Below are 26236 nucleotides of genomic sequence, written 5' to 3' on the forward strand. Positions count from 1 at the left end.
CTTATACCACATCCCCTTATTAAATATTGCACAACTATTAACCAATCAGCATGTAGGATTTGAACCATGCCTTTAATTATTTGGGTTTGATCCTCTTCAACACTGCCACTGTCTTGATATTGTCATATGTTGCATGTCTGTGTTCTTTGTTCCAGACATTGATTGTACCCATGTTTTTTGTTTTAGATTATTTTCAAGGCTATAATCTGAAGTAGTGGCAGGATGAATAACACACGTCAGTGTTATGATTCATGATCTAATGAATGACACCACTAAAATGTGTGGTTTGGGTAATTCATTGAATGGGACTCAACTAGTGTTGAGAAAGAGACATAGATCACCCAAGCCTTTACCAACTCTTTATTACTCTTGACCACTCCAAAGCAAAGTCTGAATTAATAATAGGACAACTCCCATGATGAAGCATACAACAAACAAATGAAATCACTCCAATATGGATGTGTATATTTGCTCCTGAGTCCATGCATATAATTTACTGTATACACACAATATAATCAACATTTCTAAAAGAAGGCACCAACTTTTCAACATACCTTTAGCAGAAGATTTCCCTTTTTACATGCTTTAAATGATTGAGAGTGGGTTAACATACACACACTTCGCTTGTTTCACTATACTTGTGAAAATGTTTTTGGGATCACAATTGATTTCCATTAATGAAATTCCATCCTTTCTACTGTTAACCCCTAAAAACTCACTATAACCCTGAACTTAAGCTTAAAGCTTAAAAAAAGCTATATAAGTGTAGACCAGCAAAATGTCCTCAGTAGTTATTTTACATGGGTTACTATACTTCTGAGCACATCTGGACCTCACAAGTATAGGAACACACACACGCACAAAATTGTATCCTTGGTTTATGAACACTATGTACATGAAGTGCACGGTTTCCCCTGAGGAGGATATTGCAACTTGATATGAAGCATTTCGGCACACTCGGGGGAAAAAAGCAGAACTTTACTCCGTAAAAGCCTAATTTCTTCAGACAAATGCATGTTCCCATGTACATATCACTGGCAGAAAGTAAACTTAATACACATTCTTATTAGGCCTTAACCACCAATAGTTCAATAGTTAAGACATCAGGATATTAAAAGGCTCAGTCTTAACCAGTGATTGTAGAAATACAATGCTTATTGCCCTCCTGCCTCTTTGTCAGCAGGGTTTTGTCTCAAACCCGGTTATGCATTTTGATAGTGAGGCTACCACTGTATTAAAACAGTGAGGTATCCCTACGTACTGTGTTCGTGTTGCACTAGTTGACAGTAAGTAGGTTTCAGTGCTAATGAAACTAGGGTCTCTCTCGTACACAATCACCTTTTAAAGACTGCGTCCTTGTCTAAGCCGATGATTCAATATTCTCTGCAGGAACACTTTGTGAATGAAAGTCAGCTGTGTGTATTCCAGCTACACATCCCTGGACCATTCACACACACAACCCATCAGCTCCTGCAGCCAATCGGATGGTTTAGTTATTTTTAATCGGTAAAGTGTTCAGAACCAGAATCCTTGTGGAGAAGCGTTTGGCAAGAGCAGGGAGATTGGGTAGCTGAGGAAGTAAACATGGGGAAAACCTCTTGCATTTCCTTGACCCTTCAAGTTCCTCTCCTCAAAACCCAATGGAGAAGGTCAGAGAGGACTGGAACTTGACTGGAATAAAATGTGTGGAATGCTCCCATGGTGTCAAGTAACAGTACGGCAGAGCCAGGGTCAAAGTTGAAGATGTCCCCAGTGACACGGGTTTGTTTGTTTTTTTATTAATATTACTTAATCCCCATTAATTATGTCATCAGCCCACATGAATAAAATTTAAACGGGGATTACAGATTACATTTGGAAGCACTGATACTGCTTTGTCTGCATTGCTGTCATTTAACGCACCATCAAGACTTCTGTTAGGCTCTGAGACATGATCATATACCGCTGAATCGTCCACTGAGGGACTGTTGAGGGCATTTAAAGATCGAGACGGTAGCTAAAGCCATTTCTAAGTGCAATGCAGTTGAGTGGTGACGATAATGCGTTTTGGGGTTGTTCTCTGTATCCCTAATAAATACAGAATAGATATACACAATATATAACCTATAAGATAATGTTGATCGGGGGATTGAGAACAATTTGAAACCATTTTGACACTAAAATATCAAATAGCAAAAACTGCACAACTGTAAATCCCAAGATCCTTTAAAACGACAGTAAACGGTTTAGGATGCACAAAATATCTGAAATTACTTTGCATAGACATTAGCAGGATTAAAAAGAATCTGTCCACCGTTTGGGTGGGATCCTGGGCTGAAGCCCTCTAATGTCACACAGAATATTGACCATGGGGATTATCTTCACTATCATACCACGTCGACAACTGGGAAATAACTTCATGCTAACGGCATGTTTCCTGCATCTTTAGAAATGTTTTCAACTGTCTGGGTGAGAAAAGGGAAAGTTATCTGAAAGAAACCAGTTTTAGATGACCTTACTCATTTCGAATAATCCAAAGGGTCCTGTTTCTGGTTCATTTAATCTAACTGATGGGTAACAAAATACATTCTCTGCATCTAGCTCAGTTGGTGGAACATGTTGGGAGCATCCTCTGGGTGGTGGGTTCGACTCCCACAAGGGATGCATAAAAGCTGTGCACTCAATCCTGTAAAATGCTCGGCTTAAGAATGTCTGCTAAATGACTAGACTAAAGGAGGTGCGACGGAGGTCTCAGGGGTCAGCCAAACCCTCTGTGCGGTTGCAAAGTGACTCGTAGAGTTCAGAGGTCAGTGAGTAGTTGGAAAGGGTTTGCTTGAACTCCTGCAGGGGGCAGTAGACTCCACTACAGCCTGTAATCAACTGGTCCTACAGACAAAAAGAGGAAAAACAACGAACATGAACGAAGCAAAACACGCACGCCAAGATCCTTGACTTTCTCGGGGAGAAAATGAGTGTGCCCTTGTGAGCCCTGCCTCTCACCTGGCCAATATAGGACACTTTGACAAAGGCCTCTTTAGTCTGCACGTGTTGGTACAGCTCCATGGTGATGTCAGCAGCGTACGGTGGCCAGCGCATGTCAAAAATCCCCAGCGCCATGAGACAGGGCATCAGAGTTGTGTCGTGGGCAGAGTACAGAAACAGCTTCCTGAGAAATCCACCCCTTATGTTAATGCCCTTGGTTTATATCTGACATTCAGCAATGAGCACAGCTGGAGAACAGAACTAATGCTTTAACAATGTGTAATCTAAAAGGTACATTTGCTACCCTCAAGTGGTTAGGTTTAGAACTGCAGTCCTGTAAATCAAAAGGGGTGTGTGTGTGTGTGTGTGTGTGTGTGTGTGTGTGTCTACACGTTTAACTACCCTGGTCGAGACCATAAATCCCTTCCAGGATAGTAAAACAAGTGTTTAGTTGCAGTGTAAATGTTACATTTGGGTTTAGGGTTAGGAGTGGGGGGGTTAGGTGTAGCTCCCTGCACGGATAGTAAAATGTGCCAATTGTGCCTGAGTCGAACTGTGTCCAGCTTACCTGCTGGGCTCTGAGCCCTGGAGTTTGTTTTCTATGTTTCCCATTAGGGTGTGGAGAAGGGGGCCCACACATAGCTGCAGGTTCTCCCTGGACACAACAGACAGACCACATTAAGAAACCCAATGGCTTGGTGGGTTTTATCAACGTGACAGACTTCAGATAACCAGTGGACTGAGTGATTTCAGAACACTGAAGTGAATGGCTATAGATCAGGGAAATGTATTGTCACTGCGTGGTAACAATACACTATGCAGGAAAACAAAACTAATTTGAAGACAAGGTCGGGGGGGGGGGGGGGGGGGGGGGGGGTGTCTCTGGCTTTCTTATCCAACCAGTTTTGAGAAGCAGACAAGCAGAGAAGACACCAGTAGCTAGAAACTGACATCTACCCAATGACAATAGAAATCCAAGTTCCATGAGCTAACACTTCCTTAATACACTTCAGACACTGCCACTACAGAACTATATTTTCCACTGCCTTTTGACCTCTGACCTCTTGCTGGGTTCATAGATGTGGCAAATCATCTCCACAGCTCTCTGCTCCACTGTGTTCCTCCAGGAGTCCAGGATGGGCGGGCAGGGTAGACCATGGGCCTGTGATGCGCACGCACACACACACACACACACACACACACACACACACACACAGAATTATTCATGCAACACAATGACAATGTCAGTGAGTATCTCAGCCCCTCAAATCAACATTGGTAGCAGAAGACTTGGAATTTGCGCTGTTCCATTTCTGTGTCACCTTCCTGGCCACCATGTCATCCCTGATGAGGATGAAGTCCACACGTTGATGGGATGCAATGCCCAAAGCACTCTGAATGCCCTTCAGGTCAGCAGCAATGTCCGGCAGAGTGGACGACTCTGTCCAGCGATGGCTACGGCAGGAACAAAAATTAAAAAGGCAGGAAACTTCTAACGTCAAAAAAACAACAACAAACAAACAAAAAAAAAACTGTGAGGGAATCAGTTCATTCTAAAATCATCCACAAGTCACGGAGCAGGCCGCTCACTCACCCACTGAGGAGTTTGAGGAGCCTGCACCCATAGTAGTTGGGGTACAGGATCTCTGACTCTGCCTCGGTCGTCACAATGGGAACTATGTCTTTAGGAGAGGGGAGCAATATAGGGACATCAGAAATACTAGCTTATGATGTGCACGCACACACGTACGCACGCACGCACGCACACACACACACACAGTGAAGTCACCTTTCTGGCTTTGCTGGAACAGCCCTGCCACCAGGCACTTGGCAGACTCTATGGTCCTCACGATGTTAGTCGAACGCACACTGGGAAAGACAGAAGGACAGACGATATCTTGGTGGTCGGCGTGTAGTGGTATCGTGTCCTCGCTTTTGCCGTACTGTTGTAGTAGAATGCACTTTACCACAATCGGTTATACAACTACATGTTATGTTCTGGTTCTGCCTCTTTTATGAACCAAAGACCACCGACAGCTGTGTGCAGTGTAATTCTGACCAGGCTAATTAAACGCAATGTTCAGCGTCCTTGTATTCAGTATTTACATGATTATACTTAAGTGAGAAATGTGGTTTTTCACTATAACAACTACTCAATGTACCAATCACTAATGTTACCAATGTACACAAGGTCTCCTCTAGAACGAGCAAATGTAATTACTAATTACTTATTTGGAATGTTGGTGTTGTTAAACTGTTGTAGTCCAAATGTGATTAGCAAATACAGTCTTCAATCTGTTTTAAACACGTTTCAACAGGCAGGAGAAGAAAGCAAGTTATCCAGAAACCACTGTCTTTCAAATGTGCTGTTCAGTAGCCTACTCTGGTTCAGACATGTACAGTCTACTGCAGATGTGAACCTGCCGAGTAGAGAGGAAGGGGAGGGACTGCGGTAGTGCAGGAAGTTAAGGCTTAAAGGAAATTCTTGGCACGTACATTTATCAATATATCTGCTGATAGGAAAGACATCGCTGAAAGACAGGGCAGCCATGACGACACACAGCATAAGCGATACACCATGGAGTCTTAGTGAAGTGAAACACAACATGACTATATGCACTTTTTTCAGATCTCACTATGACATAATAGTAGGTGCTTTCCGGTGTACCAAAAAAATAAACCTTGCTTTTCTCAGCCAATTATACGTGAAACACGCCTCACCGCCCTAGAACTCTCCCAGATGTGTCCCCCCCATGGTGAAGTGACCCTTTAACAATCCACTGTGTCCATGTAGCCCGGGGCCCGGATATTACGGTTACCCTTGACCACTGTCAGGCCAGGCGTGTGCTAGCCACAGACCCAGAGGCACCCAGGCTACTTGCACTGACGCCACCACGTGTCTGTACTCACTAGACCTCTGCTGGGCTGAAGGTGGGGTTGAGGAAGGCCATGTCCTGGATGTACCTCTTCCTCAGCCTCTCGCCCAGCTCGTACAGCTGCTGCATGCCCACTGTGGTCAGCTGACCCGGATATGTACCCCCCTGCAGGAGAGAGGGTCAGGGGTCAAAGGATACCAAGACACTCAATTACACCACCACAGATCTGTACTCCCGCTGGCCTGGATACTGGCGGAGTGCTATCCAGTGGTATTTCGTGCCAGTCGTGTTCCTGGTAAATCCTGTTTCTTGGCAGCGAAATTGATCTGCCTGGATGAAGTCAAAGCTAGAACACCTATGTGACAACTTCAACCCATTAAGTTTCACTTGTATACTTCCCCTATCTCCTAAACCTAAACCTAACCTCAACAATATGAACATTACGCATAAACTTCACCTTACCCTAAGCCCTAAATATAAACATAAAACAAACAAACTTTAACAATATTTGGAATTGTAAATGTCACCCGGAATTTATCTCAACCAGAAATAGCCTTTTTTGCTTGTGGGGACTGGCTGAATTGTCAGATTTTTTACAATCTTTGTGGGGACTTTTAATCCACATACAGACCAGAGACAAATTAAAGTAAAAACCAACATAGTAAACTGTTGTGCCAAGTTCAGGCCATAGCATATGATTCATATCATCATGCTACTCATCAAATCATTCAGTTGCCAAACATGCTCCAATAATAAACCCTCTTCTCAAGTCACCAAAACAAAGGTCAACTGAGCCTGCTCAGCATTTTTATATATGCCACAGAGCATGATAGGATGTCAATTGTATGATGTAATCTACATTTGTCATGTTACTCAACTAACTTTTTGAGATTTTTTTTCCTTTCATTTGTCACCCGTCTGTATATAGTTAACACAGGGTCTCACGCACACACTCACGGACAGTATGTTGGCTCTGTAACTGTCCTCCACTGGTGAGGAGGGCCGCGGACCTCCTTCCAAGTCTGTCACCACATAGTTTATCTGCGTGCAGGCTGGGGGTTCAAGGAGATTAGGCACCCACTGGGCCTGAGACAGACAGGCAGGCAGGATGAGACAGAGACAAGGAATGAGGTTAGACTTGCACTTGGTGGTAAATGGTGTTCGTATGACTTGTCTTGCCTAAAGTGAAGGCTAAAAGTGATTATGCTTCTTTATCACCCAGTAAACCCGATATTCTTGCGTGACAGGTAGTCTCTCACCTCCATGACGTCCGGTATGGATTTTAGCGGAGTTCGGGCTCCATGTCTAAATAGTACTTGCACAAGTTTGAGTTCAAAACTTGGAGGTGTTTTCACGCTGGCGGGAGCTGAACCAGAGTCCGCCTGATTTGGCTGGGTCTTCCTTTGAGACCATAGAATGGATCCAAACGCCATGGACACCGAGCCCAGAACACCTGCTTTGGTCCAAAGTTTCCTCATCCTCATAATTACAGTGCTGCCAAAATCGAAAACACGATTACTATATCGAACACTTAACTAAAGTGGCATAATAATTTAAATCAGTCGCAGATCAACTATTTGTTTGTGATCTGCCTAAGTTGTTAATGTTAGCTAGCTAGCTATTCCGGTCATAAAAATTAACAACTGCATAAAAGCGTGCATATACCAGATAACTATTTCAAAACTATATTATCGTACTTTGTGAACGTGGCATTTACTGTTCTGGTGGCGATGGCAGCAACTCATAAAGCAGAAGTTAGACCTGGTTAGCTGTACTAGACTGTAGCTAGCTACATTAACTCAACAATTAACTCAACAAATGGCAGAAGATAGAGTAGCTAATAGCATAATTAGCTTGTTATTGTCAAATATCATTTCACAACTGCGTTATTCTAACATATTATTTCAAACTCCAATACACTTACTGTTAATAAGCACGGGCTTGAACAGTCGTTACAATAACTAATTTGTAAGATAAAAATCATCACCCCTCGACTTACCAGCTAGGTATTTTGAAAACACTACGCCGGCTCCGTACAAAAGGTGTTTTGGAATATGTAGTCCTTTCTGGTGTAATCCATGTTTTCAAAGCGAATCAATGGGAGGTAGAAACTACTATTCCCAAAAAACACCTAAACATATTGGTAGTGGTCGATAAAATAAAAAAAACTCCGCCTATTCCTGTTTGTCTTCATAACATTTTATTTTATACCTTTCGTTAATCCTAACCATAACCTTGACTGGTAACCTCAGACCTAACATCGGCCTTAAATAAGTAAAAAAAAACACACAATTTAGAGTTGTGGGTGTGAAATCCAAGTTTGTAACTCTTAATTCTAAAGAGACACATAATGATCGATAATGGAAGAACCATGCACAGAACTTTAAACAAACCCAGAGCAACAACATTGCGTTCCTTCCGGGTTACGTAAGCGAAGCAGACTCGACTGACCAGACAGCTTTGGCGGTGATTCAGAAGGTATAAATGCAACACCTGGATTTAAACAAAAACCAGGCCCGGCGCTAGAAAAAACGTGTTGGACAGGCATTTCATTTCATTGGGCCGGCACGTTTATTCTACTTACCAATGCAGAGTATTAACTTTAGCACGAGGGAAGGAAAGTAAATTATTTTAGCATGCATGGATTACTGAGGCTATGTAATAGCAAAATACACAGATGTCAAATTCGAAAGCTTTTAGTAACTGCAGTAGTTACACATTCTTTGTAGCTCAGTGATCACATCACTTAATGTAGGAGGACATGAAGTATTGGCCCACACCTCCCAAGTACCAGGCTCTAAAGACTTGTTGCTTTCCACTGTCCAAAGTCATCCTAACAGTGTTGCAGATCAAAATGATATCTGACGATTCAAGCTGCCAGTCTGATGCAGCCCACTCTCCACCCGGTTGTCCCTGTCCTTGTCCATTTGGTCATGCTTCTGACCTGGATTCGGTTTTATAGACTCTGGACACAAACCAAATGCATTTACTAATTATTACAACTTGTACACATGTTCACCTGCACCACCAGAAGAAGACTGGTCACCCCTCCGAGCCTGGTTCCTCTCTAGGTTTCTTCCTAAATTTCGACTCTTCTTAGGGAGTTTTTCCTAGCCACTGTGCTTTAACATTGTTGTTGCTTGCTACTTGGGGTTTCAGGCTAGGTGTTTTGTAAAAGGGCTTTGTGACTACTGCTGATGTAAAAAGAGCTTCATAAATACATTTGGTTGAGTTTGATTGACTTAATGAAGCACATCTTCGGTCACATTTGCAGATGACCTACATTCCCAACAGTCATTAATTAAGTAGCCTACAGTATTGGGAAGCATCTTACCCAAGCTATTTTAGGGGGGGTAAAGCATTCTCCCCATGCCCCCCTGTGCCACTGAGTCTGGCCAAAATATTTTTTTTCTAAAAAGATCATAACAACAAGTAACAAACTGAAATTTTTTAGTATTTGTGCTACTTCATATCAAAGGAGTGTGTTTTATTGGATACATCTTTTTGCGCACAGGCTACTTACAGTAATGTCGTCAAGATACAGTTGTGCTCATAAGTTTGCATACCCTGGAAGAAGTTGTGAAATTTTGGCATTGATTTTGAAAATATTACTGATCATGCAAAACACTGTCTTTTATTTAAGGATAGGAACCATATGAAGCCATTTATTATCACATATTTGGTTGGCTCATTTTTAAATCATAATGGTAACAGAAATTACCCAAATGGCCCTGAGCAAACATTTACACACCCTTGAATGTTTGGCCTTGTTACAGACACACAAGGTGACACACACAGGGAAAATGAAAATTAAAGGTGAATTTCCCACACCTGTGGATTTTTCTATTGCAATTAGTGTCTGTGTATAAATAGTCAATGAGTTTGTTGACTCTCACATGGATGCACTGAGCAGGCTAAAGACTGAGCCATGGGGATCAAAAAATAACTGTCAAAAGACCTGCGTAACAATGTAATGGAACTTTATAAAGATGCAAAGCCTTGCAAATGCAAGTCAGTACTGTTCAATCACTTATTAAGAAGTGGAACATCTGGGGATAGCCAAGGTTAAGGTAGACCAAGAAAGATTTCAGCCAAAACTGCCAGAGGAATTGTTTGGGATACAAAGAAAAACCCACAGGTAACCTCAGGAGAAATACAGGCTGCTCTGGAAAAGACGGTGTGGTTGTTTCAAGGAGCACAATACAACGAAAATGAGCTGCATGGGCTCCAATGCCATAAAAACGCCCGGTTACAATATGCCCGACAACACCTTGACACGCCTCACAGCTTCTGGTACACTGTAATTTGGAGTGATGAGACCAAAATAGAGCTTTATGGTCACAACCATAAGTGCTTTGTTTGGACATGGGTCAAAAAGGCCTATAATGAACAGAATACCATCCCCACTGTGAAGCATGGTGGTGGCTCACTGATGTTTTGGGGGTGCGTGAGCTCTAAAAGCAAGGGGAATCTTGTGGAAATTAATGGCAAGATGAATGCAGCATGTTATCAGAAAATACTAGCAGACAATTTGCATTCTGCTGCACGAAAGCTGTGCATGGGACGCTCTTGGACTTTCCAGCACTTTCTTGGACACATGCAAGAATTCGGCGCATCTTAGACGACTATTACAAAAGACTGATATTGATGCTAAAGGGGGCAATACACAGTATTAAGAACTAAGGGTATGCAGACTTTTGAACAAGGGTCAGTAAACATTTTTATTTGTTGCCATGTTTTGTTTTATGATTGTGCCATTCTGTTATGAGGTACAGTTGAATGTGAATCCCATAAGAAATAAAAGTGTTTCGCCTGTTCACTCATGTTTTACTTACAAATTGTACATATATTACCAATTCTCCAAGGGTATGCAAAATTTTGAGCACAACTGTGTCTTATGTAAGAGTTAACAAGGATATAAGAGTGAATATGGATTTCTAGAGATGATGTGAGTGACTGCACCTTTATGTATTTCCATAATCTAATGATGATGAGGCTGGATCAAAGTGGATGAGGCTGTTACACTTGGTCTTGGGCTCCCACTGTGCAGGGTTTGCAACTTCTATGTTACATTCGTCCATAACTGAAATCTCCACCTACTCTGGGCACCAGGTCATGCAAAACAAACTGTCACATGGGTTGCCTATTAAGCTTGTTAGCTTGTAGTGCATAATACACTTTTCTCTATACCTCGCTCAGCACTTTAACAGTTTATCACTTTTGTCAGGAAAGTTTAGCCCAATAAGCAAATTTTCTGGATGTGTTGTTACTCCTCCTCTCTAATTCATACATATTTATTCAATGTTTTATTTAGATCCACAAAATTAATAAAAATTGTGAGATTTTCAAATATCTACGAAGATGGAGGAGTACCTCGACCATAGGTCTTCAAACCTCTCCTGGGGACCGCCAGCTAGCACACCTGAATCAACTGAATCAACGCTATTTATATTTATATACTAGTTAACAAGCCCTTACCTGTTGAATCAGGCGAGCTATTTCAGGGCAAAAACTAAACTGTGAGATGGCTAGGGGGTCCCCAGGAGCTATGACCTAGATTGTTTGATTTCATAACTTACCATGAATCAATAATATGAGGATGAAAATATTCCCATTTCATTGAAAGGCCTTTAGTTTTCTCATAAATAATGAAAGAAGACAATAGATATGGTGGAAGTTGTCATTTCTGAAAATCTTCCAAGCTCCCCCCTTAATTCTTGGGCCCCAGTGACTTTAACTTCTGGAATGTACTTCATTGAAAATATTTGTTTTATTGAAAGATTTACAGAAACAGAATGACAATATGGCAATATTCAGAGATAAATGGCAAAATACTAATAACATAAGTAACTGGGGGGGGATCTTCTACTCCAGAGAAAAAGAAAAGCAATCTGCATATTCCAACCCCCAAAGGGCATACTGCAGCCTAGTGCAAAATCTGTCGAGAACTTCACAGTGTGTTTATACAGTGTGTATTAGGCCTATACTGTACACTCACATAAAGGATTATTAGGAACACCTGTTCAATTTCTCATTAATGCAATTATCTAATCAACCAATCACATGGCAGTTGCTTCAATGCATTTAGGGGTGTGGTCCTGGTCAAGACAATCTCCTGAACTCCAAACTGAATGTCAGAATGGGAAAGAAAGGTGATTTAAGCAATTTTGAGTGTGGCATGGTTGTTGGTCCGGTCTAAAAATTTCACAATCTGCTCAGTCACTGGGATTTTCATGCACAACCATTTCTAAGGTTTACAAAGAATGGTGTGAAAAGGGAAAACATCCAGTATGCGGCAGTCCTGTGGGCAAAAATGCCTTGTTGATGCTAGAGGTCAGAGGAAAATGGGCCGACTGATTCAAGCTGATAGAAGAGCAACTTTGACTGAAATAACCACTCGTTACAACCGAGGTATGCAGCAAAGCATTTGTGAAGCCACAACACGCACAACCTTGAGGCGGATGGGCTACAACAGCAGAAGAACCCACCGGGTACCATTCATCTCCACTAAAAATAGGAAAAAATGGCTACAATTTGCACAAGCTCACCAAAATTGGACAGTTGAAGACTAGAAGAATGTTGCCTGGTTTGATGAGTCTCGATTTCTGTTGAGACATTCAGATGGTAGAGTCAGAATTTGGCGTAAACAGAATGAGAACATGGATCCATCATGCCTTGTTACCACTGTGCAGGGTGGTGGTGGTGGTGTAATGGTGTGGGGGATGTTTTCTTGGCACACTTAGGCCCCTTAGTGCCAATTGGGCATCGTTTAAATGCCACGGCCTACCTGAGCATTGTTTCTGACCATGTCCATCCCTTTATGACCACCATGTACCCATCCTCTGATGGCTACTTCCAGCAGGATAATGCACCATGTCACAAAGCTCGAATCATTTCAAATTGGTTTCTTGAATATGACAATGAGTTCACTGTACTGAAATGGCCCCCACAGTCACCAGATCTCAACCCAATAGAGCATCTTTGGGATGTGGTGGAACGGGAGCTTCGTGCCCTGGATGTGCATCCCACAAATCTCCATCAACTGCAAGATGCTATCCTATCAATATGGGCCAACATTTCTAAAGAATGCTTTCAGCACCTTGTTGAATCAATGCCACGTAGAATTAAGGCAGTTCTGAAGGCGAAAGTGGGTCAAACACAGTATGGTGTTCCTAATAATCCTTTAGGTGAGTGTATATGTTTGATTTTCTGACCAGCCTGGCCTTAAAATTATAATAAAATGTATACATGGATTAAAATACACAATACATGTACTGCCGACACTTGAATAAAGTTGCCACTTTGACAATTAATTCACCTTTTCCCACCGTTAAGTAATGTAATTCAAGGAATACACCATCTTTGAAGATCAGAAACATATAATGTATATGCTGGATAATCAACTTTAAAACCATTTTTCTGGCCTTGATCCATTTGTTTACATATATGGCTTCTGAATTTTGATTCATATTTGGACATTTTCACAAATGTAACTTGGGGTCAAAAATACTTTTACTCTGAGCCTTTTGTAGTTTCACCCTTTGTAGGCACTTGATTACTTTTGCATAGTTTCTAACTACATGTACCTGAGTGCGCACAACACTTCTGAGTCTACTACATGTTGAATATGAAGGTAGCAGGCATATTTTTTTCCTTGTGCCAAACATCTGCCTCTTTGTTCCCCAAGTGGTATATCACTATATGTACATGACATCAGGATTTAACACATAAAACAGTTGCTCCTGTTATATTTGAAGGTGATATGATGTGTTTAACAGTGATATGTGTAACAGTAATATGTGTAACAGTAATGTGTGTAACAGCAATGTTTGGAACAGTAATGTGTGAAACAGTAATGTGTGTAACAGCGATGTGTGTAACATGGATGTGTGTAACAGATTTACTTTCTAGACCACATCGCAGCTGCATATATCCTCAGTCACTGAAAGTCAGGTATTAGAGACAGCCTTCTCAGGTCCTCTCACCGCCCATGTTTCAGTGCATGTTTCAATGCATGTTTCAGTGCTGGTGACAGCTTGTGTCTGTGTGAATCAACATTTGTGTTATTATGACCAGCTGCGTAGACAGTTGGACTGGTTTTGGCATACTGAATATGGCATACTGAATATGTATAATATTTTCTAAATTATAAGTTCTATCTACTGGTCTGTGAACTGAAAAACATCAAAAACATGTGCCATTATTTTTCATATCAAGGATATTGTGATTTCAAAATGTACAGTACATTTCTCTTTTGCATAATTTCTCTTTTGCATACTTAATCACAGTTTTCATGTCTTTGCTCAAGTTTGGCCAGCCACTTATTGCTCAAACAAAAAAAGCCAGGTCTCCCAACATTCTAACAGCTCTGTCCAGTATGGGGGACGTTATCAAAATCCATTCAACCCATAGGCTGCTGCGCTTGGTGCCTTCTGAATGGAGCCCTTCACTCGGAAATGGCAAACATCTTTAGCCCCTCTGAGATGGCAAACATCTTTAACCCCTGTGTTTGTCTTGCCTGCTCCATTTTTGCTCCACTTCCCTCTAGGCAGAGCCTTCTCCCATGGTCTAGTCCAGTCTACTTCCTCACCTCCTTCCCAGCCACTCTCTCTGTCTCTGTTTGGTTCTACACGGCCAGGTCGTCTGGTCGGATTCGGCTGCTGGTGCCGCTGGTTTTGCTCAAGCGCCGTGTGTCATTAATGTACCCGGCATGAAGCAGGGGCGGAGCAGAGCACTCGTCGGGCGTCTTCCCTGGTGCCTGGCTGTAACTCATCCTCAGGAACCCTCCCTCGCCCTCTGGGTTGTCATGGGAATGACGCTCGGTGGCCATGTTGACAGAGTTCTGCTGGTGTGCCATCCTGTTGTTGAATGGGTGAGAAGGCACCGAGGCCAAGGGTGCCATCGAACCTGACAACGCCAGGCACTGGTTGAAATCAGGGGGAGGGGTGCAGCCCTGGGAGTTGCCACCAGACGGGGTGTCAGGGTTGGTGGTGACTGTAATGGCTGCGGCTTTACGGTCGGTGTCCTTGCGGGTTCGCCTGCACTTCCTGATCCGCCGGTAAGCCAAGTGGTAGAGCTCGATGATAGACAGGAGCAGGGAGACACCAGCCACCACCAGCATGAAGACAATGAACACATTCTTCTCCGTGGGCCGGGACATGTAGCAGTTGACTGGGTTCGGGCAGGGCCAGGCCTTGCAGTGGTACAGAGCCCGAAGGAAAACGCCGTAGATCATGTACTGGACCACAACGAACGTCACCTCCATCACCGTGCGGATCAGGATACTCAGAATGTACGTGGACAACAGCGCGCCTCGCAGGCGGAATCGCCCGGAAGCCTCCAGCGCCTTCCCACTGTCCCCCTGCTGAAGGTAAGCCTTCTCCCCGGACACGCTCCCGTCTTCTCCTCTCTCCTCCCTCTCCTCCTGCTGCCTCTTTCGTTTCTCGTCCCTCCGCACGATGTGCATGGCGTGGCCCATGTAGATCAGTGACGGCGTGGACACGAAGACGATCTGCAGGACCCAGTAGCGGATGTGTGCAATAGGAAACGCATGGTCATAACAGACGTTAGTACAACCAGGCTGCTGGGTGTCGCACAGGAAGTCACTCTGCTCGTCCCCCCAGGAGGACTCTGCAGCAGTACCGAGGACTAGGATTCTGAAGATGAAAAGCACGGTGAGCCACACCTTCCCCACCGACGTGGAATGTTCCTGAACCTCCTCCAGGAAATTCCCCAGGAGACTCCAGTCTCCCATCTCTGCCACTCAATGGGTCCACCTGAGACGGGACGAGGTAGAGGAAAAGGGGTGAGGATAGGATGAAGAGGGAAACAGGAAGAGATATAGAAAATGGAGTAGAGAAAATTAAGGATAAAAGAAAATCCAGATCAGGAATTCTTTAAATTATTTCACGTATTGTCTAGCAAGGATTAATGTTTACGGTTGAAAAATGCTAAACATTTCTATAGCTAAATATTTAGTAAAGATGATCATAAAATTTTTAATTTTGGAATTTTCTAAATATTTTCAGTATTTCAATCCCTTCAACTGCTTATTTTTATAAGAACTATTTTCTGAAAAAAGTTATCTAATGTTGCACTCATTTGACTCTGCACAATATTTCTCTCAAAATGTAAATGTGTCCAGAGAGCTTGTCATCTTTGTCAGATGTGTCTAAATGTTTTCATAAAAGAGTATATTCAGCTATACCATAAGGACCGCTTCTTCATGCCACCATTGTGGTGGCAAATTAATTATTTAAAAATCATACAGTTGAAATGTACCTATGATAAAAATGACAGACCTCTACATGCTTTGTAAGTAGGAAAACCTGCAAAATCATCAGTGTATCAAATACTTGTTCTCCCCACTGTATGTGTCAAAAACAGTGAAAAGTAGATGTAGGCAAAATAGTAGAGCGTATAAAATAAAATAAAGACATTTTATAATTTTTTCAGTTGATTACTTTTTCTGCTGGGATGTACTTTACTTTTTCAATAATTATACTTGTTATTGCTTGACTTCTATTTCATGATTCCTCCCCTTGGCTAGATTGTCTAAAATGCTTATTAAACAAAATGCATTCACATAGGGAGAGTAAATGAGAGATAAAATCATTATTACAGATCATATTCTCTATACTGACATTGTATTTTTTAGTCAATTTATGTGACTCCGTTCTAAAAAGACTCCTACCAGGAATCAGCTGAGTTACTGTGTGGCATGGTACACGTGCTTAAAAATAGCCTGTGATTAGCCTGGAGATGACAAAATGGCCTGAGAATGTACATTTTCCCACGACACATGCTCTACGTTTGAGGTCATTTCAAAGCAAACAGTGAGGTTGTTTCTGAGAACGCTTGTCATTGGATGTTTTTGTGTTGCCCTTGCTGACATTGACGTGTTGTAAGTCAGATACTTTATGACAGACAGAGAGGATGCGGGGCAGCACATGGCTAAGAGCTGTTGATCCTTTATGGCACTGATGGAATGGAATTATTTGCCCCTGCCACCACAGCATCTCCATCGTCCGGCTCCTCCATGATGCCCGGAGCGTCTTGCACTGGTGACCATGGTGACCATGTTTGCAATGAGTTACCATAGCCTTTGGTGTTCACTCTTCTCTTTACACTTCAATTCCGCAAAAAAGACGTATCTGTCAGGGACGGGGTCAATTCCAGTTTAGTTCGAGTCGTTTCAGGAAGCACACTTAAATGTGGGACTTTGGTCCACTGAATTAGTTTCTTTGTGAGTCAGGTTGTGGGCTTATCTTTGTTTACTAAAATATCCATGACCTTTAAATGGCTTATATGGAATCCCAGGAATGACACTAATGTCAGTAAAAGTTATTTGATGAGTAAATTATTAGAAAGGGTTGTCAAATATAAAGAAGTGTTTGATAATTTCCCTTGCCTACTAACAAACTACAATATGATTTTAGGAAAATGGGAAATGTCTCATGAGGTGTGTATATATAGTGTATTCCTTGAAACTCTAGTGCATGCACATTTTATCAAGTAAACTGACCACACATCTACACACATGCTGATATCACGCACAACATCACCTATAGGACACCTTTACACAACAAAGTTGCCCTTGGCCCATGAAAAGGTGCGCTGCAAACCCCCTCCACGACACAGTCACCTCTACCCACTGGCTGGCTGAACTTGGCTTGCCTAGTTTTTCTTTCTTGTTCTACTATGCTAGTCTTAGATTCTAAGCAGATCACTAAGCAGTCAGTTAACAGACCTAAATATTACTGCAAATACTCAGCAGGAGAAAAATGGAATCTTACCGTGTGCCTCATTTACACATCCTTCTGATAGTAATCCATCAAGCTGTTTTGAAACGTTCGTTCAAAGGACACGGTAATAATGCAAACATGTCCAGTGCTTTCTGCAAATACTGTCTCTCGTCTGCTGCGCGCCCTCGATGTAGTGACCCTGACCATAACAATTTTGGTTGAACATCTCTTCTCTCACCTTCTCAGCTTCTCCCTCTCTCCCTCTCACAAACTCTCTTTGTCTTTCTCCTTACCTCCCTGGTTTATAAAAATAGGATGGGAACTCTGTGGGGCTCCAGGGACAGTAAGCGTTCTTATCCTCACAAGAGGATGTGTTTTGAGGGGAAGGTTAATATGTCTGGGTCAGTAGAAAAAGGCACCCAGAAGAAAACAGTGAAGGGAAGCATTCAATAATACAATATTTATCACATTTTACAGACAATGTTTTCAAGGTGCATAATAAAGATTGCAGTATTTCGAAATTACAAAAACTGGAGAAAGGAGCACCTTAAGAACAAAAAATCCAAATTTCGGAGCCTTTAGATTCTTTGACAGTTCAATTAGCCAGGACCATAATAAATGAACCTTTAGCCAATGTTTGGGTTTGGACATTTAGAACAACTAAAGGCCAGTGCCAGAAGATCTGAGGGACCTGTCACAGGCGCAGGGAGGGAGACAGGACACAGGCGCAGGGAGAAAAGAGGACGTTTAACGAACCTCAAATGAGAAAAAACAAGTCATTGAACAAACTGAAAACCCAAACAGGTTACAAACCATGATCAGCACACGCAAGGGAAGAATCAACTCAAATAGGGACGGTGATCAGGAACACAGGTAAGGACAATCATGAATAGAAACAGGCGTCCGGTGCTCTGTCAAACTGGGGAGAGAGGGTGTTGGGTCTCACTGGCACGGCAGGCCTGCCAGGACACGACAGGATCGACTCGGCCCGTATCTTAAAAGCATGTCAGCGCTGCAAAGTCATGGAATTCTGTTTGCGAACTGCTTTCAAAGTACTCAACGTATTGAAGTCCAGAGATTCTAATCATAGATCTTTTTGGATTACAAGTATTTTTATCGTGTCACATGTTTGTTTAAAAAAAAAAAAACAGAACCAGAACGGGCTTCTCAAAAGCCAACTGTTGTCAAAGCAACACACAGCTTGCAGTTGCTGTGAGATAATGTGCACAGTGTCCCACAAAGATCTGAGGAGTTGCGATCCTAGACAAGAGGAAGGGACTGAGAGCCTGGCCTTAACAATGGCAGGAGGTCGGAGCTAAACACAGTCATTTTATTTAGAATGACATTCATTTTCTTGACAAAGGAGTTTCCTTGCCTGTCCAAAATACAACCTAACCTGGCAGACCAACAATAGAATAGTAGTACCAGTTAGAGGGCAGATATTTGCATAGTGTGGTGAGGTGCTGAGTTATTGTACTGTAATATAGACTAAGTAGTGAAATCTCCTTTTCTTAGAGTTATCATTGTATGTTTCATACTTCAAGTCATCACACATGGTTTTATTTTTTGACAGCTGCTAGCACCCTCGAGAGTCATATCTGATGTTTCTGACTAGGTATATTTCTTTCTATTTGTTCCCAGACTAAGTTGGCACGATCGGTCAAAGGTGTACAATAAGGAGTGAGAGGTATAAATAAGGGCAATGACCAGTCACTAGAAGCATTAATAAATCTGTCAGTTAGCCTGGACAGTGGATACACAAATGCACACACTGTCCACAGAGTGGTGGGAAAGAAATCTTAGCTACGCTGAGGATTGGGACGTAGCGGATATCTCCATCTGTTGGAACTTGCTGAGGGTCTCCCCTGTCTCCTTTCATTAACTTCCTGTTCTTATTCTCAGAGGAAGCAATCTCAAACAATATGATTTCCTAAAGACAAGCTACCTTAAATGAAACCTCAAAATTAAGAGGTTCTAGTTAAGAATTAAGCGACTAGAAATGTATTCAAAATATTTTTTAGATAAAGGAATGGAGAAGAGCAGTTTCCTTTTAAACCTTTGTTTTTTGGTTGTCTAAAAGTGACAAAATAAAATTTCAATAAAAAATCGGTGGGTGTACTGTTTGCACACAGAAAAATACTTTCATAAAACCACAGCAAAAGAATTGTGGAATCAACAATGTTTCAACTCAAAGCTGTGATCGCTGACAAAAGCGCTTCTACGAAGTCCTGAATAAAGATGTTTCCGTTATTTTCAAAAAGCTGTTTTCGCTTTGTATTTACGCTGTACTGTGTGTAGATTGACGGCAAAAAAAAGACAATGTAGAGAAAGCTACAGGGTCTGAGTACAATCCAAATGCATCGTAAACCCATTGACCTGGTGACATCTTGTTTGTTTGTTCTGTTCCTGGATCCCCAGGAATAACTAGGGATTTACTGTAAACCAACATATCCACTGGCAGCACCATGGATCATCTGTACACCGTCACCGCTGCCATTCTGGTTTATAATATCTGTCTCAGAGTAATGGACACCTTGGCTGTGAGGCATCTAACTTTGCATTGCGCACCACTCAGATATGCCTCTTTGACACTGATCAGAGCACAGGGGACGTCACAGAATGGATGTGCAGAGGAGGCCATAGGCTGCGCTGGCACAGAGAGTAAAATGCGGTCGGTATTGTATAGCGAATGCGGGTTAACAAAACAAGAGCGAGGCAGGGGCAGCGGTATTGGGGGGGGGGGGGGGGGGGGGGGGGGGGTCTGCATTGACCTGAACACAGAAGAAACAGAACAAACAGGGCAACGACAGGTTGGGGGAGGGGCGGTTGAACACACTAAAGGGACCTGCAGTGGAACAGCCTATATTTTGTATAGCGAGTGGATCCGGATCCCGCTACAGAGTTTTGGTAAAAAACAAAATCCACACGGACCAGGCAGCAGCACAACAATGAATCCCGTCCACTGCCTGACGGGGCGTTCTTCACCTGCCGGATCCACAGCTCCATTCATGGGACTGATCTCTAATCTGCTCTAGCTTCTTTGCAGAACGTTGACAGTAAGAGGTTCTTTTGGCATTAGCGCGTGACGTGTAACGACCGTTAACTCCTGTCAAATCCATTAGCCTAACCCTCAAAATTCTCAGTGCTTTTACAGTCTCCAATTGGAACAGTGGGAACAGAGAGCCAGGTTCCTCTCTAGATTTCTTCCACCTACGTTCCAGCCAGTCTAGGGAGTTGTACCTGGGCATCGTGCCTCCCCATCTGCATTGCTTTTGGGTTTCAGGCTGGACGGCTTTACAGCACCTTCTGACAACTGCTGGTGTAATACAAAACAGGCCTATAAATGCGTGTTATTGACTGATTCACTGCCACTTATATGGAGCTTAGCTTAGCGAAACCACAGGTATCTACAAGATCGGGATCAAAATAGATTAGTGTCTACCTTATTGAACTGTTGTACATGATGCAAAATAGCTTTGAAGGAATACACTGAATGCCTGGGACAATGATTTCCTCACACTGACAGTTAGAATAGAAAGAAAACTGTAGCCATGTTGAGAGAACAAAATCTTGGTCCGAAACATCAAGTGTTTCTTGCCTTATTCTTTCCGACCTGCCCCCATCCCAAAGCCCTCTCGTTCTCCCTTCCCCTCATCATAAGCGCACAGTCTTTCTTTTCCTCCCGTGTATCCCCCAGACAGTGACAACAGGGGGCAGGGTTGATTTACCGGAAACATACTGCTCCCAATGATTTTCAGTGAGGAAAATGTGAGGTTTACGTATTGAATTGACAGGAGTGGAAATACATTCGACCACAACACTGATTCACAGAGTTTCTGTCCAATTAGAGGACAACAATATACAGCCCTACATACAGTGACCACGGCATCTTTAAAAAAAAACATTCAGCCAGTCACTGTGAGCAAAAGCCAAAGGTTTACACTGAGAGATTCCAGCCAGTGCTATGTTTAGACGAAACTCTTTAAGTCACAATGAAGAAGTGATATGGCTAATGCATTAAGTATGGACGAGAGGGTCTGTTTTGTCAGGTGTCACACGCTAAGTCAGGTCGGGATACCAAGGAATCCCCATATCTATGTAACCGTTTGTGTATGTTTAAGATGCCAGACACTGACAGATCTGGCAACACGGCTGAAGTCTACAACCTGCTTGCCCTTCCATTAATGTAGACTGGATTTTTGAAGGTTTTTCAATGTTGTTTATGAGCAAATAGAAACCAAACCTTTCATTTCACAGGTGGCATTTAAAATGGATTGCCACAAGACCCTGCCAACTGCACTTTACAAAGAAGATGTCCTCATCAGTAACCGTCTGGCTTGGGAATACTGCGCAGAGACAGCTTAGCAACAGAGGCACCACCCGGGGGAAATCTCTCTTTCCATCTCCCTCTGCCGTCCCAGCACACTTCTTGGTGCGCTGTTGTGAGAACAACACGGTTGGAGGACGATGTGGCAACCACACTGATGTAAGGCAGGTGCCTAATGGTCGTTTTGGTTCTAACGAAGATGCCAGGTGGGGCTTTCATCTATTTATAACTGTCCATGTGTAGCTGGCCAGGAAACTCAAAGAAAGGAATAAAACACAGTCCTCTGAAAGTGTTGAGGAGAGGCCAAGTTTTAGTACAGCTGCCATTTTAGTGGTCTTTTCCTAAGACCCGTTGATTGTTTTAATCTCTTTGCTCTTACCATGAAACTCTGTTTTTAGAGAATTGTGGGTAATTAATTGATAGAGATGAATGAATAATTCTTCAATGCTTTCCGTGGAACCTGTAGTCACTGCACGTGGTTTGAGCAATGTAAAACGTAGGGTTGGTGGCTGCTCAGTTGCCACAGGCTTTAGGATTTTACAGCACTTAACAATTTGAAATCCTGTCCTTTAATTTCTTAAACAATGGCATGCAGAAAACAAGCAAAAGGGAGCATCTAATTTGACAGACATTTCTATTCATTAGCATGCGGGATAATGTGCATCGTACTCTGTAAATCAGAAAGAGATTTGATTGGATTACATTCCACTAGTCCACTGTTGTACATGAGGTCCAACCAAGACGTAGTTTTCCTGCACCTCCTATGCTAAACTATGTCAATTAGTCAGTGTAAAGCTATTGGTCTGTTTAGTTCAATATGCAAATTGCTTTGCTTGTTAAGTCAAATCAAATGTTCCCTGCTCGCATATTAATGAGGAGGAGGCAGTGGGAGACGAGGGAAGAAATACTTCAAAAAACAGTGGTCATTTACCTGCTACAAAACAACTACCTACAGACCCGGAGGCATCAGCCGACACTGGGGACTGGGGAGCCATACACTGCCTTAGTCGCTGTGTCACCGCGTCAAACGGCACACAGCTAGCCAGATGGTCTGCTACCTTACATGGAGTCTGCCTGCCCATCTACCCACCAACCATACACAGTCCCACAGCCCTGTCAGGAGCTGTTGTTTAAACTGCATAGTTTTACATTGGGTTGCTCAGCTCCGACAGTGCATGAAAAAGGTGACAGCAGATCTTGTCTGATCTGATGTTGATCAAGTACCTGTATACTGTGTGCATTCTGTATTTTATTCATATATATATATATATATATATATATATATGTAGATTATTTTATGTGTACAGGATTATCAAATTGAATAGCTCTAAGTCCATTTTTATTTCTAGAGGACAGGGGACAGAGTTGACTGGTTATGGCATGCCCTTGGATATTAGTTCGTTTTCCTCAGGAAGTCTGGATCATAATGCCTATAGAAGGACCCCTTAGGTCCTCAAAATGATCTGATCTAATTGTACATATCAGGCTGTTCCCTCACCTTCTCAGGCAGTCAGCTCCATTTCTAAATGTTCTCACTGAACGGGAACGTATCTGTGTGACAGGTCTTTCTATCCATAATGTAATGCCTCTGGTTATTGACTGGAAGGAATGGACGAATGACAGCAGGTAAAGATTGTTCATCTGAGTCGGTTTTGTTATAACAAACATCCCGGTTGCCCTGAAAATGGGTTGGTTAAAATTCTATGTGCTGATGGACGGCATAGTTTAAGTTCCTGAAGTGGGTAAATGTTGGTGTAGCTGTTAGAATATCCCTCATTATCAGGTTGTACACTGAAAAACACACAAAATAAACCTTTCTTGCTGTAGAGATAGTTGCTCTAAGAGCAACTATCTGGCGCAGGCGATTGGTAAAATATATTTGTCTCTCAAACTGCTGGATGAGTTAGACTCTCGGGAGAATTGCAGAGAAACAACCAAAAAGGGGGGACCAGGATGAGAAAGAGACAAAGAGAGAGCGATAATTGGCAAGAAATAGAAAGACTTTTGGAAGGAGAGAAAGGTAGTCAGGAACACACACAAGAACCCCTATAACTCTTTACAATTTTAGAGGCATCATCTATGTGAAAGAGCCCTCGCTGTCTCAACTGCTAATTGACAGAGACACAACGTGTTCTGCTGCTGTGTGGCAAGTATCCATGCTGAACACCACAGTCTCCTCATACAGCATGTTTCTATAAAACTGTCAAACACACCAAAAGTGACACCTGCGTTGAGACCTGCCAGACTCGAGGCCACATACTGAAACGGACCCTGCTCATGACCCTTTGACCCGAGGTTCCGTTCATCTCCTTTAATGTGTGTATCCACTGAGGTCGGTGTGGTGGATTACCTTTCTCTGGCTGACGATGGATACCGGTGCCAAGAAAAAGGGTCCAAGCTGCTTCCCAGGAGAGACTGGTTGGAGCGCAGGCGGTCGGGTGGGACCGGGCCTCAGCGGAGCGGAGACGTGCAGGGTCAGAAGACAGAGGTCGGTGGAGATCAGTGATGCCGGGGTCGTACCTCCTCCAGACTATCAGCAGGAGCCTGGGGAGAGCAGAGCTGTGACTCTGTGTCGTCCCAGGGTGAGAATGTAAGGCTAAACAGGGGGCACTGGAAGGAAAACTGACGCATCACGAGGGCAATGCTTCCCCTCTGCCCTCCTCTCTCTGTCTCTCTCTCTCCTCCTCTGTCTCCTCCCTACCCCCCTCCCTCCCCATCTACTAAGGCTGCACAAACCCTCTCCCAGATTCCCTGACACTGTTTTGGTGGGAAGAATGCCTTGGCGTTGGGAAGGGAAGTGGAATTGTGTTCAGTGATCAATAGGAATTCCGTTCTGACAAAGCTTTAAGTGGCATTATTTACGTTATCCTTAGTGTGTGTGTGTTTGTGTTAAAAGAATTAGTCCGATCCTGAGTGTGTGTTTTGTTTTGTCTACTCCTGAGAGCAGTACAATGCTGCATGTGTCTATGAAAGCATCACATAACCTGTTGTAACACAAATGTGAAATGCAGGGAAATGTACATTCATTAACATGTATTAACGAATGTACCTAGTTCAAACAGTCTACTGAGAAAGTAATGAGATTTAAAGTAAAAGCAAAATATCATGCATAAGGGTTGTTTCTTTTAAATTGTTCCGTAATGTTTTGACGAAAGGTTTAGTGAAGTTAAATCCGTTCTTCCCAGTACACAATGTAATTCTCCTACATGAAATAGGTTTCAAGTTTATGTTTTCAACAGAAATATAGATTTAGCAAATTTAAAATTTAGCAAACAGGAATTTCGGATGATGAGGTTTTAGTATGAAAGGTTCAGAATCAGATTAATCAGCCTGGCTCAATGACTTGGTAAAGACAAAGTCAGAGGTATTACAAGCATATCTGGCATAGTGTAATAATATACCCACAGATGCCAATAACAACCCCCCCCCCCACTCTGTGGGGAGAATACCTGTTTTGGTCATGTCTTCTCTCTCACTCCTCCCTTTCAGACACAGTCCTGCTGTGGAATCAGGAGACAGACGTTTGGGATGCCAGATGATACTCCTCTTAAACCCCCTCGTCCCCTCTCCTTGTCCCCTCTCCTCATCCCCTCTCCTCATTCCCTCTCCGCGTCCCCTCTCTGGATTCTGTTGTACACAGTGGCAGTATCTGGCCGAACAGCCCCTGCCATTCTGGATGACCAGGCCTGCAGATACAGGACAACATTATATAACGGCAGACTTTTAGGTTCTGATTCCTCCTTGCTGCAGGGATGGGCATGTGTGCTAAAGTCAGCCCGTTCAGATGACCGTAATTATGTGGCGAGGACACACCGAATATCACACACATGCGTGCACAAACAAACACACGCACGCACATACTGTACATTCTGACAATGGCAGGGGCACCTCTGCAAATGTAGTTCCATCACCTAGTGGGAACTGTTTTTCGTCTGTAGCAGGAGGCATGAGAGTAGCGATGGAAATGGGCGTTGCCCCTGCCACCGCAGCCCCACCCCCTTCTCCCGCGGTCTTCCTTGTGGGAGAGAGTCACGGCCTCAACAGAAGTAAATCTGTATCCCCTGTAAATGAGCCTGTTCTCCCTGCAACAAGTGTGCCTTTGATAGGTGGCTTCAGAGGGCGACTGTGTGTCGCCAGGAAACTGTCTGTGCCCCCCAGGAAACTGTCTGTGCCCCCCAGGAAACTGGCTGTGCCAGTTTTAATTCATTTAACCTTTACTTAACCAGGTTTAGTTTGCTGGACTAAGTAGGAACATAAGTTAAATGGGAGCTGCCTAAGAATGCCCTTTTGAATAAAAATTTACCAATGTCTTCATCTCAATGTAGAAG

The 26236-nt window shown here is 43.0% G+C and overlaps 2 protein-coding genes across 4 annotated transcripts; both read right to left on the reverse strand.

Annotated features, from left to right (window-relative positions):
* Window positions 1-344: 344 nt before the first annotated feature.
* Window positions 345-8178, reverse strand: acp6 (acid phosphatase 6, lysophosphatidic). Of its 3 annotated transcripts, none has more exons than XM_010905515.4 (11): window positions 7837-8178; window positions 7097-7331; window positions 6795-6923; window positions 5872-6002; window positions 4751-4830; window positions 4556-4643; window positions 4284-4416; window positions 4023-4123; window positions 3530-3616; window positions 2980-3145; window positions 345-2865 (listed from the first exon to the last, which is right to left on the reverse strand). In XM_010905515.4, exons 2-11 carry the CDS (start codon window positions 7319-7321, stop codon window positions 2731-2733), a joined length of 1275 nt encoding a protein of 424 aa, XP_010903817.2. In that variant the 5' UTR covers window positions 7322-7331; window positions 7837-8178; the 3' UTR covers window positions 345-2730. The 3 variants fall into 3 exon arrangements, with proteins under 3 accessions (XP_010903817.2, XP_010903816.2, XP_010903819.2); XM_010905514.4 differs by having other exon boundaries at window positions 7762-7842; XM_010905517.4 differs by lacking the exon at window positions 7837-8178 and adding an exon at window positions 7535-7749.
* A 4797-nt stretch (window positions 8179-12975) lies between these two features.
* Window positions 12976-24508, reverse strand: gja5a (gap junction protein, alpha 5a). Its single transcript, XM_010905518.3, has 2 exons — window positions 24259-24508; window positions 12976-15613 (listed from the first exon to the last, which is right to left on the reverse strand). Exon 2 carries the CDS (start codon window positions 15589-15591, stop codon window positions 14464-14466), a length of 1128 nt encoding a protein of 375 aa, XP_010903820.1. The 5' UTR covers window positions 15592-15613; window positions 24259-24508; the 3' UTR covers window positions 12976-14463.
* Window positions 24509-26236: the final 1728 nt, after the last annotated feature.

The sequence above is a fragment of the Esox lucius genome, chromosome 16 (genome assembly GCF_011004845.1).
Source record: "Esox lucius isolate fEsoLuc1 chromosome 16, fEsoLuc1.pri, whole genome shotgun sequence".
NCBI classification, from domain to species: Eukaryota; Metazoa; Chordata; class Actinopteri; order Esociformes; family Esocidae; genus Esox; species Esox lucius.

What these genes read in the sequence shown, in the direction of transcription:
- acp6 (XM_010905515.4), bottom strand. Translation starts at nt 7,321, where the DNA reads ATGAGGATGAGGAAACTTTGGACCAAAGCAGGTGTTCTGGGCTCGGTG. An exon ending in ATGACATGGTGGCCAGGAAG is followed by an intron (nt 4,124 to 4,283) that starts GTGACACAGAAA and finishes TGCGCATCACAG; the next exon opens with GCCCATGGTCTACCCTGCCC. An exon ending in CAGGGCTCAGAGCCCAGCAG is followed by an intron (nt 3,146 to 3,529) that starts GTAAGCTGGACA and finishes TGGATTTCTCAG; the next exon opens with GAAGCTGTTTCTGTACTCTG.
- gja5a (XM_010905518.3), bottom strand. Translation starts at nt 15,591, where the DNA reads ATGGGAGACTGGAGTCTCCTGGGGAATTTCCTGGAGGAGGTTCAGGAA.